The sequence below is a fragment of the Patiria miniata genome, unplaced genomic scaffold (genome assembly GCF_015706575.1).
Source record: "Patiria miniata isolate m_02_andy unplaced genomic scaffold, ASM1570657v1 HiC_scaffold_7, whole genome shotgun sequence".
Classification (NCBI taxonomy): domain Eukaryota; kingdom Metazoa; phylum Echinodermata; class Asteroidea; order Valvatida; family Asterinidae; genus Patiria; species Patiria miniata.
In genome coordinates this window covers 3,456,338-3,471,530 of record NW_024037074.1, presented here as the reverse complement: position 1 = coordinate 3,471,530, position 15,193 = coordinate 3,456,338, and the positions used below count along the sequence as shown (strand labels likewise).

The 15,193-nt window shown below is 40.1% G+C and overlaps 1 protein-coding gene across 4 annotated transcripts in view; it reads left to right on the top strand.

The window, feature by feature from the left end:
• LOC119744428 (basement membrane-specific heparan sulfate proteoglycan core protein-like) overlaps positions 1-15,193 on the top strand; it is a 164,258-nt gene that overhangs the window by 67,609 nt on the left and 81,456 nt on the right. For 3 of the 4 annotated variants that reach the window (XM_038220356.1, XM_038220355.1, XM_038220354.1), the window contains one exon: positions 11,974-12,228. The exons of the other annotated variant lie outside the window; for it this stretch is intronic. In XM_038220356.1, the coding sequence (XP_038076284.1) occupies positions 11,974-12,228 (255 nt within the window). The remainder of the gene's footprint in view (positions 1-11,973; positions 12,229-15,193) is intronic. 4 annotated transcript variants of the gene reach the window in all.

The following is a 15,193-nucleotide window of genomic DNA, read 5'->3' as shown; positions in this document are numbered from 1 at the left end:
CTTGAGGGTTTGTAAAAAATATGGGTGGAAGCCGTGCACAGGACTGGGAGCTTGCAGTTCTGTGTAATTTGGATGTAATTTGGACCCTAAAAGTGCTCTATTTTGCAATGGAGTGTAGGCATCGTTTTTCAAAATGGCGATGGGCTTCAGGACTTTTTTCAGGGGTGATCATCTTCAGATGGAAATTTCTCCTAAAAGTCATCAGTTGACCCCCCTGAAAATTGAAAAAAAAAATAAAAAATGATGAAATAAGCTTTAATTTGATGTGTGTCTCGAACACCTTGGAGAGTTGTGAGTATTTTTCCCGAATTTTTGAAGTGGGAGCATTTACCATTGGGGTCTATGGAAGTTTATTTACTGGTCTGCTACCCTATATGCTGCAGAGGATTTTGCCAGTGCCATATTCAGACTAGTGCAAGTAAGCGAATAACACGTACACTTTGTTCACAAAAAAAATTAGCTGAGAAAAAGGCAGAGGTAGTAAGCATTGTACAAAATGTTTTACCAAAACAAAACTGTTTTTGTGCTTCAGAGTTCTGTCCTTGGATTTTCAAGGAATTGCACATGAAAGGGCCCAGATGATGGCTGTCATTGCACGGTGACATATGGAGCGTGTACCTTTGGGATTAGCCTATCAAAGTCATGTTGGTCACTAATATCTGCCACACCTGCCCACATCAAGGAAAATAAATATATGCAGCTGAAAATTTGACACAGCCCATATGCCATGTTACTGGTAATGTTGGCAGGACAGTTGAGCGATGTTGGCCTTCACATTATTTGGGTAGAATTTGGATGCAGTCTGAAAAACAAATATGGTAGAGGGCCGTGGTCCAATGGATATGATGCCCAACTTATGTGTGATGGTACCACCAGCATTAGAACCCAGACGGGAAGCATGGTGCTTGTGTTCTTGGGCAAGACATTTTACTACTATTGCCATTGCCTCTCTCCACCAAGGAGTATAATGAGTACCTGTGAGGGTAGAGACCAGATACTGCTGATCTTGAGCTACCGCAGAAAAACTGGTCTCATGGCCTGATGAACAGGGGTGATATTTGTGGAGCACTTTGAGACCTTGGATTAAAAAAAAAACTACAACAGCACTACCACATGAATACACTGTGATCAACACTAATATTTCTATAGAGACGTAAATGTACGCATGTGCAATGTCAAGTGAGTAAAAAAATTGACAAACCTCCCCACTCACCCTTGAAAAGGTCAAAAGCAGAAAGCAAACAAAACTGCCCTGTTACCTAAAACTTTATGTGCATGAGCTATATGTTTATAAACAGAACAGTTGACTGTCAAATTTTTATCCATATTTTTTTTATATCATATACATGTAGGCCTACATGTAGGCTGTATCCCAAAAGACAGCTGTGTGAATTCGGAATGGTTTGGCTGGAGGGTCACAGTATTGCAGTTTTTCTTGGAAGTCCCCTAATATGCGACTGCCGGTACTTTTCCAGACATCTTGGCAACACTAGCAAAGTCTCTGGCTTCATGAATTCCAAATCTGGATAAATCATTTATGATGAAACGCATTTCAGATTTCGGTGCAATTTTTCAATTTTCTGGAAACCTCAAAACTTAATTGGTGTTTTTGGGTAGTTTCACTTGTGATGTGTGATCGAAACCGAAAGCAGACAACTGTGAGATTTGTTAAGTCCTACTTTAGTTTAGGTGGCTGGAACCTTTTTTCTCTCCTCTGATTGGGACAGCTGTGTGAGTCATAAGTCAGCTGGGATGGGAAGTAGTTTGGTGAGAGCGAGCAATTTGCAGAAACTACATGGGCATTTGTGATAGAGTTGTCTTGTGGTTTTTGTGGTTTTTATCTGACTGTTTAATACATGACACATTAAAATGGCTGTTGTAATGATGGCCAAAATTACACAATTCTGTAAATTCTACCAGTGACAATTTTTGTTAAGTTGTTGGTCCGAGGAGGAGGAATCTACATTTTACAGTTCATGGGGACATACATGTACTCAGCCCAATGTACCGGATAATCAATATTTTGAAAGTTAAAAAAATCAAAAAAATCTGATTTCAATCAAACAAATCTGATTTAAATCAAATAAATCCGTTGTTTGATTCTGTTGGGTTTTGTAGGTTTCACTCTTTGCCGGGGTGTTTAATTTTGTGGGATTGAGGAGTCTTTGCCCACTGCTATTGTTGGATTCCTTTGGATTCAAGAGGCTTTGTTGGATTCATGAGGCTTCGCACTTTGCTGGTGTAGAATTTTGTGGGATGAAGGAGGATTTGCACTGCTTCTGTTTGATTCTGTTGGATTCTTTAGGTTTCACAAGTTTGCTGTTGTTGTTTTTTCTGGGCTTTGCGCATTGCTATTCTTTGATTCTGTTGGATTTTGAAGGTTTCAAACTTTGCTGTAATTGGATTCTATTGGATTTAGCAGCCTACTCAATTTGCTGTTGTTGGAGTCTGCTGGATTGGCAGATTTCCTACTTTGCTTTTGTTAGATTTTATTGGATTTAGTAGGGTTCCATAAAGAATATCTGAAAGGTTGCAGGTTGTAAGTTTACTTGTCGGTTTGCATTTTACACCCCTGAATCAACAGAATGTCAGAAATTTACTCTAGAGCCACATACAAGTATGTTATGCATAGAAATGGGTTCAAGGACCTCAGAATTGCGCAGGGTGTTAAAGGGAATATATACAACATTTGCAAACATCAAAAAATAAAATTACCAAGTTTTTACGAAATACCTTACTAGGATGTTCGTAAACGACAGTCTCAAGCATCTTGTAGACTTGTGGAACCTGGTGTGAAGTCATTTTCAAGAAAATGGTATTTTTGTATACATTTCCAACGGTGATCGTCCGACCAGCGTTGGAAAAACCTAACTATTTTTCAACTACTGCTCCAAATTTACCATTTTTTCTGTCCAAGTTTTGTTTGCTATTGGTTACATGTTCATGAACGGGTGCAGGCCAGCTAGACTGGTTCCCTTGCCTTACAATTTTCCATCATCTATAAATTGATCCATTTTATCTTTTGTGGAATCAGGGAACCAGACTACTTGAACGTTTTTGTTTTTCTTGGTTTTTCCAACCTTTCCGAACACAAAACTTCAAAAATGTCAGTGTAACAATATTTGATCTATTATACTAACCCCTCAAATAGTTTATTTCTGAAAATTACAGCAAAAGCCAATGATGTACTTTCCCTTTAATGCATAAAAAAAAAATTACCCCTTCTGAGAGCATCTGTAATTCTGTATACATGGTAGAATAAATTGTATTTGTAAACACATAACAAGGATGGTGCTGAAGACATATGCCAGCGAGTATGACGATGGGATGTGTACATGTACCTAGGTCACATGAAATGTCTGAATTACTGCAGGCCATAAATGCTTTGAAGGTTAAATGCTGAGGTCACGTCTGGAGTACTGCTTTGGTTTGAAGTTGAACTACTGTACCTGCAAGTTCACATCAGCCTGCTGATGTTCTTGCAGATTTTGACTTCATATCAACAGCAATATTTCTCATGATCCCAGGACAATTTTTAAGAGCCAAACTAGCAAACAGCAATGGTGAATTTGCTTGTACACTTACTGTAACATAATTTTGTTAAGAGAGCTATTAAAGATGACTGTCAATTTTTGCTGGGGAGGGGGGAGTTGACAAAAACAATTGTGCAATTTGTGGAAGCCGCTAACTTGTTGATATGCGAGAAATGCCTTTGGGACTTTATTAGGTAATGTACCAGTACGGAGGTACCTTCATGGATTTGCAAGAGCAAAACAATAAATGACATTCCCTGTAATTCTGTCTTGTTAAGCCCAGTTCATACTTCACGCGAAAGCGAAAGCAAAAGCGAAATTTGTGATGTCATACAATACGTTCGAAGCGCTTCCACCATTGTGGACGACATGAATTTCGCTTCGCACTTGCTTTCCCGTGAAGTATGAACCAGGCTTTAAAGTGAAAAGTAAGATGTGGGATTTTATGTAAGATGTACAGTGGACACGAAATAAACTGAAATGGCAGTTCATACCGGTACATGTACAAGTACTACAGGTATGTTTATATTGTTATGGGCAATTCCACGGTTACTCACATTACATTTTTGATGTACTTTTGAGTTTCCTTGGGCTGTACTTACCTTACTAAAAAGGTTTAATAACTGTTATCCCCATGGTAGATAGAGTAGACCTAGACCTACCTAAGCACCAAAGATGACATCCAGAAAAAGTGTTAATTTGTATGATAAACAAGATGCACAAAATCGGTTACTCACGTTACATTTTCGTAACGTGAGTAACCGTGGAATTGCCCTTATGCTATGCTAGGAATGGATGAGGTACTTCAAACTACATGCTTTCGGTTTTCAGTAGTGAAATTTATCACCCTGATTTATGCGCATGTTTCTCTGCCCCTGTGCCCCAGTTCATGTCAGGCACTAAGAGGCAAAATAGTCGGTCTGTGTACAAACACGGCAATGTTCAGAGTGGTTAGGTTAAACATGAAGTTCTGAAGTGTTAGGTGATATAAGACCGATGCCTTTCAGTTGGAAGTCCTGAACGCTTTTATCCAAATGCTGGGTTTGATGATCCCCAAGGTGTGATCGGGAATATGTGCGCACCAAAACTGTGCCATGCTTCTGGCAACAGTTTAACATTTAAGGGCGTCGAGCTGTTCCGGTACATGTAGCTCAGCAAAGTCATTTATTTTTTGATAAGTTTGTACATGTAGGTGCAGATAGAAGATGGTTTGTTGAATGGTAGGTAGTTTGGAAGATTGGAAGTTTGGTAGTCTGGTATTTTGAAGTTTGGTCCTTGTGCACATATAGTCCACGCAGCATACAGACATTCCATCCAGTATAAAAAAGTGCCCAACTTTTCCCTTGTTGAACTTTCCTGCATAGCTTTCAGTGCACATTTCTCTCTCCTTCCACTGAAGCATTTGTTCTTAATTCCCTGTGGCATGGTCATCCACAGTGATATATCGGCCTGCTTACCAGGCACTGACAGATATATGCAGTGTGGATTTTTTACTGTTACTGCATGGTGTTTAGTCCTTACCATGTTTACTCCTGAAAAATAAAAAATCAAGGTGACTCCTGGAGAGGGAGCATCTGTAAGAACCCCCTGACCTGCTTGGGTCAAGGACACTGGGAAAAGAAATTGAACAAGATTTTCTTTACACAGGCCTCTTCTTCTTTCGTTTGAGGCAGCAGAAAGTCAAGCTGTACCGTCCAGTTGTCTAAGCCATGTTCTTGTTTTGAACTAATAAAGAAATAATGGAGGAATTTGCAGGATTGAGGCTGTATGCTATTTTTTTCATGAGGCCAATTAGAGGATTTTGCAGGATTGAGGCTACATCCTAGCAAAAAGGCCTAGGGAATTAGGGATAATGATACACTAGATTATGACACTTAAACCCCCAGACTGTGGTATGTATTGTATTCTATACATCTGCTCTTGAGCATTCTTAATGTCATCTACAAGGTGTACACGACATCCTACTTGAAATAAGATTTGAGGCTTTGCATGGTGGGGTATCGGTATCGTTTCGGTTTGCGGTAACACCATGTGGTAATAACTACTGCTTAGAAGATATTAGTTCTGAAAAGAACTTGTCCTGCTTATTATCAACTTTGCTAAGTAGTTTTTTTGTTCTGTTAAGAACAGTCCTGCTGAAAGTTCTAAACGAACTTGTCTTTGGTCTCAACATTTCGACTAGCCTGCTCTAGTCATCGTCAGGAGATAGAACAAAAAAACTACTTAGCAAAGTTGATAATAAGCAGGACAAGTTCTTTTCAGAACTAATATCTTCTAAGCAGTAGTTATTACCACATGGTGTTACCGCAAACCGAAACGATATCCTACTTGAACATTTACTTGAACAGACATTAAATACATTAACATACAAATGCAGGCTTCTTTGCAGCAGTGGTCCCCTGTATAACCTTTACTATCAATAACACCATTAAATGCCCACGCACTGGAAGGCTGCATATGGGAGGTCAAACACAAGTACTTTGAAGCCATTTGAAGTTGAAGGATATTTTGGTAAACCACAGCGGAATCTATTACACGTGTACATTGGTTTTTCTTTCTTCTTAAAAATAAGAAAAAATTGATCAAGTCAGAGGGACTATCAGTTTGATCATGGCAAAATCTGTCAGCGGCCGAATCTTTCCCAAAATTTCAGAGAAAATTCTGCTAGGAACAAAATATCATGCCCTCCAACTTTTACAATGTGTAGGCCTATATTTTTCGAGCCACTGCATCCATTAAAAAGTTCACAGCAAAGTTTCCCTCAAAAATAGGGAAAATACAACTAAGGCCTACATGTACAAGATAACGTTCAAGATTAAAGATAGAAAGTTGTTAGTTATACATGTACATGTAACTTGTTAGTGTTACATGAAAAATGTTTTCCCACTTTGTGCAATCAGTATAAAAGTTGGTTAAAAAAACCTGTTACATGTCAAATTCTGGCTTACATACATACACAGTATTTTTAGCTGCAGACAGCAGCTCAACAAATCGTCGTCTAGAGCTCCGTTAGTTAGTTAGTTAGTTAGTAACAAACGTTCCAGTGACAGCCTTTCATGGCTATATATCAACTCGTCCCTCAGGCCTAAGTAGCCCTCTTTTGCATCACTTTTAATGGGTCTCCACTGCTGTCAAAGGTCACCATGGGGTCACTAGGGTTAAAAACCTGATTTTTGTACTCAAAACACTACTCCCTCCAGAAATTACCTCAGGGCAAAATCACGTCACTCTGTTACACATGAACACAGATTCGTTGGCCCGCAGCTTTGGAGATCATTTCAAGCTTGTTTAGTTACCATTGCAAATAAATGGGATTCATAATTTCCTCCAGAGAAGTTAATATTGGCAAAAGAGACTTTTCTTCAATATCTTGGCATGTGACAAGGTCTTAAGAAGGTGGTGTTTACATAACACCCCCAGCATTCTCAAAAACAGCTTTGGAGGAATAAAAAGGTGACAATTTATGACGTCGGTGAAAGCTGGTTGCCTGCAGGGTGGCCTTTTATTTATTTTATCCCCCTTCTGTCTGGTCTCAACTTTTCTGTAAATATCCCTCAGATTTCGCCCAAAACAGCTGAGCCATCCATGTATAATATCCTCTCTTTGTTTACCAAGTCACAAACTTACAAGGTGGGATGTTGAAAAATAGTTGTTAAATGTTGGAAAAAAGGTTACACACAGGGACTGTTTGCCCCTGTATAAGATATTTGGCAGTTAAATAAAATCAAATAAAAATTTGACTGAGTCAAGTTGAAATGCTTTGAAAGTTTCCCTCAAATTGATTTCTTCTTTGCTTCATTTTAACAGTATGTGCATCGATGCACCTTCAATATTCTAAAATCTATATTCCATTCTTTTAATACAATGATGCAAGAAGTAGAGTTTCTTTCTATTTGTCGGTTGAGAGCTAAATGGCCCTTACATCAGACAAATTTCTAGGCTCAAATTTGAAGTCTGAAATTTTTGTCATTAAAATTGAGACAAAAACTTTCAGACTAAAATAATTTGTAAACTAACTTGTGTAATGTTTTATTCATAATTAACTTAGCTGTCGTTAATTTGCTGTGCTTAATTTGACAATTAAACCAAATTATATAAATTTACTAAGGACATTTTGTCAGAATTTAAGGACCTTCCATGGTTGCTCTCTATCAATGGCTTGGAGGTCTTGCACATGTTATTTACCTGTGAAATCTTAATATTTTTTGACCCAAGAATTAGGGGTAATTAAAACAATTACACAAAACAGACTGTGTACAAAATATTTTATTCAGAGTGACACATTGTGCCTTTGCCTGAAGGAAAATATGTACCGGTACGTCTAGCGGTCTCGCCCATAATTTGTTTAACTTTGACATTGTTTTCATGCAATGACTTCCAGTCAGCACATCTCCCATGGATTGTTTTACTCTGTCTCTGGCCCTTTGCCCGATACTCTACATTTTTCACATGACAAGGAGATTTGTGGGGTTGCGGGGAGTACATCACATGAATACATTCGCATGCGTCAAGATTCTTCAATCGACGTATGGGACCGCTGCACGGTATCGCACATCAATCAAGGAGCATTTTTGTGTTCACAATCAAAGAGCATTTTTGTGTTCATTATTATCCAGCATGGAAGAAATATGTGACCAGTTCTGTCAAAATCAGACTTTTCTGGGCATAAGGTCGAAAATGATTATTTTACATATTGTTAACATATGTTCTTTTTCCTTTCAATAGGTGGTTTAATTTTTGAAACCGGTCATTCCTGGGCAGAGTTATGCTATTTTGAAGTTCATTGTGTCGAAAAGTAGAAAACGGAGAAAATGGCCACGAATGTCCCAAAACAGTTATTTCTTTTACTGATATACCTTATCAAAATCATCAAAAATAGTATGCATGTATGTAGAGTTCAAATTAGGGTTTCAAACTTTTATAATATATTTTAGACATGTTCAGGATTACAAATATGCAAAAATTTGAAAATCGATAAAAATTACCCCCACAGCGTTTTTGGCCCTATCTCAATTTCAACCTCTGCCCAGAAGCGTCTGCTTTTGACAGAACAGGTCACATATAAGGTTTTGAAACTTATGTACAAAATCTTTAAGATATCTAAGAAACATGCTTACAAGGATGTCCGTGTACATGTTTTCGTGTACGTACCGGTAGTATTATGCTTTACAAATACAAAAATGAATAAAATGCTGCCTAAAACTACGCATCCTCTTCACAAGGATAAACGACTTCCCCACATTTCTGGTTAGAGGCGCGATATGGCACTTGGGCATCGTGCGTGCGAGTGACGCGAGACTCGGTGCGCCACTGCAGTCTTTCAGCGGTCGAATTTCTGTCAGGACGCCAGCTGTCGGCGCGCATTGTTCTTCATGTTCTATGCGTTGTTCTTTGCACAGACGCGGCATATCACGCATGTAGACAAACCGTTCCGTTCATTTTGTACGTGTATACGCTCAGATGAGTCGGTTATCCTTGTGTAGAGGATAAAACTAAGACTGGATTTACCTGAAATATATAAATCAACAGCCTAATGGGGCTGTTTAATCCCTTTTTTTGTGTTTTTCCTTCCACCCCTCCATACTTGTGTATACCCTACCTGTACTTGCCTGTTTCTGTAGCACTGTCATTTTGCCTGTGTGAAAGGTCCTGCTAAGGATCAAAACATTAGGCCCTCTTATTTTGTTGATCTTTACAAATAAGGATGTTCAAACCTCTGTGTTTGAATAAAAGTTGATTCACATATACCGGTACATGATTTATAGAGTGAATATTTGTTCTTTAAAGTAGAAATTTGACTTGCCTTTCCTGGAAACATGGGCGTCACGAGAGGGGGAGCCCCCCCCCCCCTCCCGGAAAAGGAAAAAAAAAAAAAAAAGGAAAAAAAAAAGAGAAAAAAGAAAAGAAAAAGAGGACTGAAGTCATAATGGTGTAAATTCAATGGGTTGGGGGGGGGGGCAAAATGTCCCTGCCCCCCTCTAAAACTGATAAATGGAGAATATGTTGAGAATTTTTTGGGAAAAATATGTTTTGCCCCCCTCTAGAAAAAATCCTGGTAACGCTCGTGCCTGGAAATGCGTTTTCACCACTCACTCTTGCATCCATGAAGTTTTGTCGATACTTGTTGTTTGTGTTTTCTCTCCAAATTCCAGAAATGAAAGAAATTACCAAACCAACTGTCTCCCTACATTTTCTAATCACTAATAATGATGATAACATCTGTGTTAGCCATACCCCTACCCAAAGGCAAGAAATGTTGACGATAAGGCTTGTTATCATTTTGACCTGTCAGACTTGGTCCACGGTTTCGTTTCTCTTTTTTGGCTCAACAGATGTTGGGTTCTGTGAAGCCGCCTCCCCAGAGCCTCACGGTGGGACATTCGCGCTCACATTTCGGTCTGTAGGTTGCAGCTGTGAATGTGGTCTAATCGCACGGCTCTAATTATGCTCTGCGGCACTTGCGTCCACTGTGGGGAAAGTGACTTTTTTTCGTTTCAAGCTGTTATGGAAGTCCAGCTGAAACACCTTTTGTTTTTGTTCAGATTTTTTTCTTCTTTTTTTCTTTTTCCTTTGTTTTTCTTTGGCTATGTTGGATGTAATCATGATGATGTGGGTCCTAGAATGTGTTCTCTCATGCTGAGGGGAAATGTTTCATTTTTGATATAAGATCGGTGTTGTCGTGGTTGTGTGGAGCATAGTGTGTTGATTCGTTACATGTAATTGACCCTCCGTTTGTTTGATTGGTCACAGACATTTTTGTTGTGGTTGTGCGGGGCATAGTGTGTTGATTCGTTAATCAACCCTCCTTTTGTTTGATCAGTCACAGACAGTCAAAAATTCGTTCCTGTTCCCCTGCCATGCCTTTTGCATAGGCTAGTCACCAACTGTCAGATCGTATTTCTGTGGGCACTGTAGCAGTCAAATTCCATCAATAGACAAAAGCAGGTGACTGGTAGGCACAGCTGGCTTATCAATCTCCTAATGTCAAAGCATAGCTACATCAGGTATCACAACAATCACAGCCAGTCAATCCTGCTTTATGAAGGCAGGGAGCACTCAACTGTTTAAAAGCAGTCACTTGATTTATTTTGACTGCTGGGCTGGCCTTGTTAAACTTGCCAGCCAGAGAGGGAGGGTTTTAAATGAATAGACAGAACATCTTCAGACATCTGGAACTATGCGACATACTGCAGCCCTGGAGTCAATTTTTTTCCCTTAGCATAATGTACTTGTATTAATGCTTACACACATGTGCGTGCCTGGGAAAATGCAACATTTTTCAAATACATTAACTTCTTTGATATACAGATGTGATCTGCAATTTCAGTTAACAACAAAAATTTGTCAGAACAACAACTTTAACCCTAACTCCCCAGGATGATACTAGGAACCATACCCATCCTGGCAAACACCATATGGGAAACTGCACACACATATTTCTGACTTAGTTTCTGGAGGTGTGCCAACCAAAAAGACTGTCAGTTTAGGGGTACTGTACCCATCCCGACAGATTCCAACAAAACATGCTGTTGGGGTTTGATGGGTTGAGTTCTGTAAGTAAGCAGTTATGGACTACATGTATACCCGGTAATTTAGCGAGGTTTGCTTGTGAGGCATAGACCGGTTTACAACCAGTCCAAAGCAGTGTACGTTATGGGATATGTTTGTCTGGTACCCTGTTTTTGGTAGTGTAAATTTAATGCTTAGCAACTGTCTCACAGTTGGCTTATTATTAAGCAAATTTGAAAGTTTCCTCCAACTGTGTGTACAATTTCCATCCATGCACCTGAATCTACATGTATGTGTAAAACCTTAACCCTAACCCCCCTGAATCCTTCAAAATCCTCTTTGCCAAAGTGGAGGAATTTGGAGGATTGAGGTGCATTACTGATTTCATAGGATGCTCTTTGTCAAGGTCTTGGGCCGGACCTTGTGTTGTTTTTGCTCAGCAATGCATAAATATACCGTAGGCCTGGATTATGCTTGAAATCCTTCGTACTGCTCCAGGATGTCACTGGCCAAGCCTCGGCATATATTGACAGTCAATGCCGCAGGGTTTTGCACGATTCAGGCAGTGGCCACCCCTCCAAGGACCATATTCAAGAAATAATGGAGGAATTTGCAGGATTGAAGCTATAGATATACATGTATACTATTTTTCAATGAGGCCAATTGGAGGATTTCGCAGGATTGAGGCTACATCCTAGCAAAAAGGCCTAGGGAGTATATCACTTGATGTATCGGTACATGTACTCTGCCTTTACCAGGGTGTATGTTCACGTACATTTACATGTATGAGCATGTATTAATTGGTACAATTTCCCAGTAAAATATCCTGCAAGAGGACAAAGTTGCAGAAGTGTGTACCACATTTTAAATTATTATATTTTTTGTTAGTGTTCACTTTTTCAAATTTTCAGTATAATAATAATATTCACAGGAGCAGATGTTACCCCGCCCGATGTCGTAGATTGCCCCTTCAGTGTCGGGGGTTTTGCCTTGCCGGGCCAGAACGAGGGAGTCGCAACCTGGACCGAGCCGACGGCGTCCGACGATAGCGGGGAGCCGGTCAGAATCTCCCGGACCCACGCCCCGAACACTCGCTTCCCCATAGGCCGCTCCAGGGTCACGTACTATTTCACTGACACAAGTGGAAACCGCGCCGAGTGTTCGTTTATCGTTTCCATTCAACCAGGTATCGTTTTTTTCCGGAATGAATTTTGGGAAACATTGCAGAGTCATCGGTGACAGAGTGGCCTTGCTTAACAGTATTGCTGTACTCACTAACGTCTAATCACGCCTTTTGATTTGCAGTACGTTTGTATAACACTATTACAGGCATGCAACGTTTCCTCGGATCAGCTGATTTCCTCGTTTTTCACTTCACACTCATGCCATTAAAAATTAAAAAAAAAACACTGTGCAAAGTCTTGTAAATATTAGAGTTTCCTCGTTTTTTTTTTTTCTTCCAAGTTGCATGCCTGTATAAAACCAGTGTCCAGTGAAATTTCTGACTAGGAATGTGACTGTGTAATGTTGCTGTGTTCTTGTCCTGTTTCATTTTCTGTCAAACCCATCATTGTGTCTAACTTATGTTGTGAATCTGTAACAGAATTTGGTGAAATGCGGTGTTGGTGTGTGTGCATCATTTGCTGTTCTTTATAAACTCATCTTCTAAAAACAATTCAAGATTTACTTATGGTTGCAGACCAGTAAATAAACTGCCATGCACCCCATTGATAACTGCTCCCACTTCAGAAATCCAGGAAAAATACTCACAACTCTCCAAAGTGTTCAAGACACACATCAAATTAAGGCTTATTTCATCATCTTTCATTTTCTTTTCAATTTTCGCGGGGTGAACTGATGACTTTTAGGAGAAATTTCCATCCGAAGATGATCACCCCTTAAAGTAGTCCTGAAGCCCGTCGCCATTTTGAAAAACGATGCCTACACTCCATTGCAAAATAGAGCGCTTTTAGGCCCCAATTTCATCCAAACTGCACAGAAGTACAAGCTCACAGTCCTGTGCACAGCTTCCACCCCTATCTTTTACAAACCCTCAAGTTCATGGCCCACAATATGCTCAAATACCGAAGAATTTGAGGGCATGCAAATTGTGATTTGGCCGGCGTAGGCAATTTGGGACCGATTTACTGGCTTGCAACCTCATGGACTGCTGGACAACTACCCCCTCAACGGTTACAAAGGGAGAGTTTTGGAAGACCACTGCGAAAGAGCTATATTCGAAAGAGTTGCTATGAGTATGACACCTGACGCTCACGCCAAGACGCTGTGGGCCTGTGCACATTCAAAATAAAATTATTTGTGCGTATTTCGCGTCAAACGCGAGGTATCCAATATGTGCATGCGGCATGTCCCTCCCACTGGGGTTCTCAAAAGCGCCATCTACGTGTTATGTTCATGCAAATGGTCCATATCCAACATAGAGACGTTCTTCCGTGCTTTCTACAGATTGTTGTTTTTGACATTTGCGCAAAGGCATTGTATGAGTACTTATTGCCTGTAACATTGGGTACACATACGGGTTGGTGTCTTGGCTGACCTAACCCACCCAGGTGCACACAGGGAATGTCAGATTTTACAACTCTTAATTCGCTGTTTCAGTCATGTGACCTCACATTAAAGAGGCATATTGCTGAGGCTGTATCTAGAGAACTAAAGGTCCGGTTCAGTTGTACTTGGTGTTATATTGGTAGTGTTATACATGATATTTAGTGACATCATGATGAATCATTTTGTCATCACATGTCAAAGAGCCATTTCAAAAACAGACGAAACAGCTTGTGTTCGTACACAAACACACTTCTACTTTGGATTCAGATTCCTTGAGACAAACTGAAGACAGTCTGTTTGAAACGTCGAGTTAAAAGCTTCTTCAGAGATTTTCGCGCAACTCACTAAAAAGATGGGTGCTACAGTAAAAATCCTTATTCGTCTATTCTCCACCGTGCATACAAATGTACCTTTAAAATTTCTTATCTCAAATTTGTATATTTGGCATTGGGTGTTTTTGATGTTATATTAATATTCATGTGGGAGCGCTGGATTGTGTTGGTTTGTTTTGTCTGCCAGTGGTGCTTTGGTACATGTACATTGCACTTTTCGTTATCCTCTTCAACTTTCTCCTAAATTTTCATCTTCCTCAAAAGAGTCCGAAGGATTTGTACAATGTAGGTCGTCATCCAATATTTGGGTTAACTTCATTTTTGTTGTCAAGTTCCCAAAGATTCCATATTCTTTGCTGTCTAGTTTGTGACAGTATAATAAGTGGCACCAGACTATTTCTGGACATCCACTTTTCGTCATGCGATTGTCACAAGTCTGTTAAATTGAGCCTCAACATTTCTGTTAGAGTTTTTTCCGCTTTCTCTATGCTTTCCAATCATGCTTTCTTCGTCTATGCTTTTGGGATCTGTCCTTCCAATGGTAACGTGTATCATGCAATTCCTTGAGTGCTTTTCCTTATGCTTCTGTTGCTATTGGTAATGGTCTTTCAGCCAAAGTCATCTTTTTAAATTCGGACTGAATACTGCATTCACGCGGCTTATATCAAGTTGGGTTCCGCTTGGGCAAGCATTGGTCATATGCTTTGGTTCATCAATGGTAACTGACTTCATGCTCATCTACGTACATGTGTGTGTACAATTGGTACCTGAGCCTTTTCTCCATTCTCAAACGGTGATTTTTGGTGTACAGTCGACGACAGGACACCGCCAGTCGTCACCGGCTGCCCTATCGGGGTCAGCGGGACCATCGAAGTCGGCGAGACGGAAGGAATCGCGTTGTGGAGGGAGCCCCGGGCTAGGGACAACGACGGCAAACAGGTGCGCGTAGCGAGAACGCACGCGCCCTCAACGGGGTTCCCGGTCGGGCGGACGACCGTGCGGTACATTTTCACAGATTCCAGCAGAAACCAAGCTGAATGCACTTTTGTGGTCAATATGAGCCAAGGTAGGGTGATATTGGCAATTCAAAATTTCTTTTCACTGTGTTACGAGCCATGTTAAAAAAAAAATCAGTTAGGAACTTAGGTAATTTTCTGTTCGAGGTGAGCAGTTTTAAGCATGCATTCTGTGCCAAGCTGCAACATGACTTTTGTTCTTTTTAAAAGTATATTTCTGCCCAAAATGTTGAAG